This window comes from Moschus berezovskii, chromosome 6, assembly GCF_049115385.1.
Source record: "Moschus berezovskii isolate FMDL1 chromosome 6, NW_MosBer_1.0, whole genome shotgun sequence".
NCBI lineage: Eukaryota > Metazoa > Chordata > Mammalia > Artiodactyla > Moschidae > Moschus > Moschus berezovskii.
In genome coordinates this window covers 63,277,229-63,284,604 of record NC_142465.1, presented here as the reverse complement: position 1 = coordinate 63,284,604, position 7,376 = coordinate 63,277,229, and the positions used below count along the sequence as shown (strand labels likewise).

Here is a 7,376-nt window from a genome sequence, read left to right as displayed (position 1 = left end):
TGACTAAACTGAACTGAACTAAGTGCTTTTTAGTATTAGAAGAATGAAATATGAAGGGAGTAGACTCACTGGAAATATTTATTACATACATCATAGAGATGGGTTACTTATCTGTTCACTCTTTTTTATCATTAGTATCTACAGCAGAACCAGCCAAATCATAAGTCTCAATAAATATGTTTCAAATCAATTCATGAGTGCTCATAAGAACTAGGGTGACCTATCCTACTATGTCACTCTAATGAATCAATATGTATTTATACCCATATGTAACTATAAGATACTTAAAGTGTCACATTCCCAGCAGTGTTGTCATCAGTGATCAAATTATAGTGAGCTAACTATAAAAGCATTATTCAACATTCAGAAAACGAAGATCATGGCATTTGCCCATCACTTCATGGGAAATAGATGGGGAAACAGTGGAAACAGTGTCAGACTTTATTTTTCTGGGCTCCAAAATCACTGCAGATGCTGATTGCAGCCAGGAAATTAAAAGACGCTTACTCCTTGGAAGGAAAGTTATGACCAACCTAGATAGCATATTAAAAAGCAGAGACATTACTTTGCCAACCAAGGTCCGTCTAGTCAAGGCTATGGTTTTTCCTGTGGTCATGTATGGATGTGAGAGTTGGACTGTGAAGAAAGCTGATCGCTGAAGAATTGATGCTTTTGAATGGTGGTGTTGGAGAAGACACTTGAGAGTCCCTTCTGCAAGGAGATCCAACCAGGAGGAAGAAAATGAAGGAGAGAAAAAGTAGGGGAAGTGACTTTAACTCACCATCTACCGGGCACTCTGCTGGGATTATCTCAATCAATATGTACAGTAACTCCATATACTTGGTATCATGGGGGAAGCAGGCTAAAGAGAAAAGAGGAAATAAAAACACTGCCTCTCACTACACAAGCTGTGTAAAAAGCACAGGAAGTATACTTCCTCTCACTACACTCAGTCCACAGGACAGCAACAGAGAGTCACTTATATCTGCTGAATATTAAAGGCAGCCTCAAAAGATCAATTCAATTTTACCAATTAGGCTCATATAAAACTTTAAAAACCTTCTTTAAGGTCACTCTAAAAACCCACTAAATCATTTTAAAGAAAAATATTTTATATTCTATGTTTAAGGCAAATATAATATTCATTTGTTTACTCAAATATTTATTACCTTAAAACAACCTAAATGCTATGCACTTGAAATTCAAAATCCAAGCATATGTTCTGTATCTTCCTCATCAGAAACCTTAGCTAGAGCCTAAATGAATTAACTTCCATGAGCTTTAAGGAAATATCTAGTATGGAGTAACTTCAGATCATTATTTTTACAACACGTAGGAGATAATTATCATATTCTGGGCTTTAGAAAAATGAATTTGGTTTTGTTGCTTTTAAAATCTTGAACAGGAGAAGCAATGATATATGCTGATCATACATTAATATACTATTGCAATATTTCAGCTATGAAATAAAGATACCCATGGTATAATTGTCATGGAAGAAACAGGCTAAAAAAGAAAATGTGTGTAAGAAATGCAAGGAAAAATTTAACAAATCACAAGACTTGATAATAAACTGAAGATGAGAGTAAAGAAAGAGGAAGAATTAAGAATGTCCTTATATGACTTGGGATTTACAGAGAAGGAAACACTTCTCTGTAATGTTTAAATGAGTGCTATATTTAAAATCTTGAAATGGACACATCTAGAGGTCACTCAAAAAGAAATAATGAAGAAATGAAATAGGAATGCTTAATATAGTAAATAGGAATGCTTAATATAGTAAATAGTAATGAGTGTTCCCTATGTTCCGGTCACAACTATTGATATTGTAGATATTGTATGTATTATCTACATTTATCAGTACAATCCTAAAATGTATACATTATTTTCATCTCAATTTGCACTTGAAAAAAGCACAAGATACAGAAATCAAAGACAAGATTCCTTGTCCTAAGAAAAGTCTAAATTCAAACCCTCTTTGTGTGATCTATATGTCCAAGAATAAGTTTAATGTTGAAGTCAGAATACGGTAGGAAGCTTTTTCCCTGCATATATAAATTTGGGAATTATCAACCTAAGGGAAATCACTTTACTTATGAGAATCTCTTCAAGAAAGAATAGAGTGAAAGAACAGATTGCCTAGAAAAGAAATTGCAGGTCAATCCATTAACAGAATGATTATCAAAAGAGAAGTCACCATTAAGAAGAATGGAAAACAGACTAGAATGGTAGGAAGAAACTGAGGAAAATATGAGATAGGGGACATTATGCCATCATCACTTTTGCAAGTTCGCAGTTTATTCTCTTACATATAGCTGAGAGTTTGAGTGAAATGAAGACTGAATTGTGTTTAATGAGTGAAACGAGATAGACTAGTGGTGACCTTGTGAGGAATAGTTTAATTAGTGCAAAAATCAGGTGAGTTGATATATAAATGGTTAAAAAGACAGAGGAAACAATTATCATATGGATGGAAGGGAAATGCAGAAGTATCATGAAGTTTAACAAAACTGGCAAAGTTTTGTTAAACTGGATACTGCTAAATATCATTCATAACAATGTGATTGAGTGTATTTCAAGCTGAAATACATATTAAAACATATTAAAAGTCATGGATATGGTTTTTCAGCTCTATGAACATACTTTAACATTCCTTCCTTTCTCTGTAATAAATTTTGAAGCAACACATTACTAAAAAAAATACACAGGGTGGGCAGATTTCATTGTCAAATGTGTTTATAAAGAAATAATAGAATTCAGTTTATAATTTTAATATCAAAAATTGCTCTTAATGAGACCCCTTTGATGCAAAAAGCGAATATTCTCAAGAGCTAAGGCTTCACTGGTGGCTCAGATGGTAAAAAAAAATCCTCCTGTAATGCAGGAGACTTGGGTTCTATCCCTGAGTTGGGAAGAGCCCCTGAAGGAGGGCATAGCAACTCATTCCATTATTCTTGCCTGGAGAATCCCCATAGACAGAGAAGTCTGGCCGGCTACAGTCCATGGGATCACGGAGAGTTGGACACAAATGAACGACTAAGCACAGAACAGCACAGAGAATATGAAACTGTAGAATCTAGTTAGAAGGCTTTAATGTTTTCATTGGCAAGGGAATCAGAAATAAAGTAATCCACTCAATGATACAGTTCCAGAATACAGTTTGCAAATTGGGGAGAAATTTTTGTTGCACAAGCATATCCTAGGAAGCATGAAAATACATAATATATTCTATTCTAACTGTAGCTGGAAACACAGGCAAATGTAAATATTGCAAATATACTTTGATATAAATTTTCTATGAGGAAAAACTCCTAGTGTTTGGATTGTAACACATTTAAATAAATTTTTCAGAAAATATATCCAGTAAAAAATTTTAAACACGCCTCAAAGAAGCTGGACTGGATAAGCTGAAACAGGATAAACTATCCTGTGATAAGTAATTCATTGCCAGTATAATAACTAACACACATGTAAGCTTTAATGCTAGGATTTTCTTAAAGATCACTGTTTTGCTTTGTTTTTTTGAAGGGGTGTTAACTTCTTGCTAGAAGCATATATGGAGATAGGACATTCAGGAAAACAGACTTGTTGATCCTCAAGCAATATATTGATAGAGGCATGTTTTCCTATTGATATTTATATGTTGAATGACCAATTAGCAGCTAAGTGTACATTCATTAGAAGCAGTAGTGTGAAATAACACAATTTTAAAATGAATATGCAGTTTATGTAACACAAAGAGGTGATAAAACATTGTCATGTGCTATGTGCTTGCTTCTCCAATGACCAGTTGTATCAGAGTCACTCTCAGATTTACTTCTCTTGACATCAGAACCATCCAGGAAGCTGGAGTTCCTCATGAAAGTCTTTATTTTTTCAAGCAGATTGGGCAAGAGATAACCATCACAGATGAAAAACCAAACCTCAATAACAACTTTCATCTTGCTGGGGCTGACGGATGACATTCGACTGAAAATTGTGCTTTTCATTTTTCTATTTCTGTCCTACACTTTGAGTGTATCTGGAAACTTAAGCATCATCACCCTCACTCTGATTGATCCACATCTTAAAACACCTATGTATCTATTCCTCCAAAATTTCTCCTTCTTAGAGATTTCATTCACAACTGCTTGTGTTCCCAGATTCCTGTACAGCATATCATCTGGGGATAAGTCCATCACCTATGCTGCTTGCGCCAGTCAACTGTTGTTTACAGACCTATTTGCAGTGACAGAATTTTTCCTCCTGGCCACCATGTCCTATGATCGCTATGTGGCCATCTGCAAACCCCTACATTACACAACCATCATTAGCAGTAGAGTCTGCAAGAACTTCATCCTTTTCTGTTGGGTGGCAGCCCTGATCATCATACTCCCACCAATTAGTCTGGGCTTAGAACTGGAATTCTGTGACTCGAATATCATTGATCACTTTTGCTGTGATGCTTCTCCTATCCTGAAGATCTCTTGCTCAGACACATGGCTGATAGAGCAGATGGTTATTGTGTGTGCTGTGTTGACCTTCATCGTCACCCTCATGTGTGTAGTTCTTTCCTACATTTATATCATTAGTACTATTCTAAGATTTCCCTCTGCCCTGCAAAGGAAGAAGGCCTTCTCCACCTGTTCTTCCCAGATGATTGTCGTTTCCATCACTTATGGTAGCTGCATCTTCATTTATGTCAAACCTTCAGCCAAGGGTGAAGTAGCTATTAACGAAGGAATTTCGCTCCTTATTACTTCTATTTCACCCATGTTGAATCCCTTTATTTACACACTGAGAAACAAGCAAGTGAAACAAGCATTTCTTCGCTCAATTAAAAACATTGCATTCCGCTCAAAGATATAGAGAAAAAATGAGTCAATGGTTCCAGTTAAAAGGAAGGATGAGCAGGCACAAAATCTGAAGCTGCTGATACTATTTGTCTCTATATAATTTATTTTCAGTCATATTGACATTCTTACTTCTCTTTAAACTTGCTTATTGTGAACCCTGTCTATTCCATCATTTCAGTTCAGTTCAGTTCAGTTCAGTTCAGTCGCTCAGTTCTGTCCAACTCTTTGTGACCCCATGAATCTCAGCACGCCAGGCCTCCCTGTCCATCAGCAACTCCCAGAGTTCACCCAAACTCATGTGCATCGAGTTGGTGATTCCATCCAGCCATCTCATCCTCTGTCATCCCCTTCTCCTCTTGCCCCCAATCCCTCCCAGCATCAGGGTCTTTTCCAATGAGTCAACTCTTCGCATGAGGTGGCCAAAGTATTGCAGTTTCAGCCTCAGCATCAGTTCTTCCAATGAACACCCAGGACTTGTCTCCTTTAGGATGGACTGGCTGGATCTCCTTGCAGTACAAGGGACTCTCAAGAGTCTTCTCCAACACCACAGTTCAAAAGCATCAATTTTTTGGTGATCAGCTTTCTTCACAGTCCAACTCTCACATCCATACATGACCACTGGAAAAACCATAGCCTTGACTAGACGGACCTTTGTTAGCAAAGTAATAGCTCTGCTTTTTAATATGCTATCTAGGTTGGTCAATATTTACTCTTCATTAAAACTAAATGCTGGGCCTTCCCTGATGGCCCAGTGGTTAAGATTGTGCTTTCACTGCAGGAGAACTCGTTCCATTGTTGATCTAGGAACTAAGATCCTACATGCCACTGAGCATGGCCAAAAAAAAGAAAAGAAACATGAATCAACAGCAAAAACTACACTCTGAGGATCTTTACTCTGTCTGGCAGAAATTACTATCTCCAAACAGGTTGGTTGTTATCCCTGAAAACACAACAGACCACATTTTCTCCCATATTCATATACTTCAGGTATGGCTATGTAGGCCACTTTATAGCTAACAGAGTGGGTGTGGAAATATGTTATTCATTATTAGAACTTGCCTACGTGCTGTGTGTTATCAGTCACTTAAGTCATGTCCAATTCTTTGTGACCCCATGGACTGTAGCCCACCAGGTTCCTCTGTCCATGGGATTCTCCAGGCAAGAATCCTGGAGTGGGTTGCCAAGTCCTCCTCCAGAGAATCTTCCCAACCCAAGGACTGAACCCACATCTCTTATGTCTCTTACATTGGCAGGCAGGTTCTTTACCAATAGCATCACCTGAGAAGCCCAGACCTGGCCTATAATTATGCCCAATATGCCATCCACCCCACCCTTATTTCCTCTCCTATCCGCTAGATGCCCATGTTTAAAGTGACATGTAAGCTTCACATGGGTGATGAATGAGACTGGTTTTCCGTGTTAGCTCTAGTCTTCACCCACAGGATGGGCAGTGACAGAAGCTTAGTGATGCTTCTCCTCTGGCCCATGTGCAAGGAGTTGTCATCACATAAGGTAAAGTGTCACAGAAATATTCCTGCCACTTAGCGTGTGAATGCATACTAAGTCACTTCAGTCGTGTCTGACTCTTTGTGATCCCATGGACTGTAGCCCACCAGGCTCCTCTGTCCATGAGATTCTCCAGGCAAGAATACTGGAGTGGGTTGCCATGCCCTCCTCCAGGGGATCTTCCTGACCCAGGGATCAAATCCTGGTTTTCTGCATTGCAGGCAGATTCTTTACCATTGAAGTCACCAGGGAATCCCATCATCACAAGAACATGAAGATAATGGTATGGATACCATGAATTCAATGGTATGGATATTATAGTTTAATTATTGGCAGCCTCCTCCTCAGATTCAGATGCACACAGATTCAATTTTGGCCCAGCACAAACATATGAGGAAAAATCATACTAAAAATACTATATGCTAAGTTGAAAAGCTGCAATACTACCCATCCTATTTTTTATCTTCTGGTCTTATAAAACTTTCCACTGAAGTACTTTTATTACCTCCTCTCATTTCTTTGTAAGTAGGCAATTTTTAAATAAAATTCTAGCCTTTCAATAGTCATCAACCACTTATTTTGAATAACCAGTGTTTAAATTGCCCTTTCCAATTTTTAGTGAGTCAACTGTGATGAAGACACCATAGACTATAACATGTCTATGCAATATTTTGACACTTTATGTACATTGGTAATTATGGTACACTGAATTATATTATTTTATCAGAGGAAATATATTCAAGAAACCCTCGAGGGTATGTGCAAGTAGATGATGGTCCTCAGCCAATCTCTTTTTAGGTTCTATAAGCTTAACTGAGGGATGAAACTTAGCCCTGTATACAAAAATTTGCAGTCACAATCTTCCAGGCTAGAATAAATTCAGTAAGTCTGAATGACCTTTTTCAGATGTGTATGTGAAGCCAAAGTGACTTCTCACACCCTACTATTAATTATTAATTATTTACTGAATCCTAATAACATCATTTTTTTCATGTTATTGTCCAAAAGCTGTCTGAACTGCTTACTGATTTATCC

At 37.5% G+C, this 7,376-nt stretch overlaps 1 protein-coding gene across 1 annotated transcript; it reads left to right on the top strand.

The window, feature by feature from the left end:
- The first annotated feature begins 3,888 nt into the window (after positions 1 to 3,888).
- On the top strand, positions 3,889 to 4,848 carry LOC129536403 (olfactory receptor 6C2-like). Its single transcript, XM_055395308.2, has one exon. The coding sequence runs from the start codon at positions 3,910 to 3,912 to the stop codon at positions 4,846 to 4,848; it is 939 nt and encodes a 312-aa protein (XP_055251283.2). The 5' UTR covers positions 3,889 to 3,909.
- The last annotated feature ends 2,528 nt before the right edge of the window (positions 4,849 to 7,376 follow it).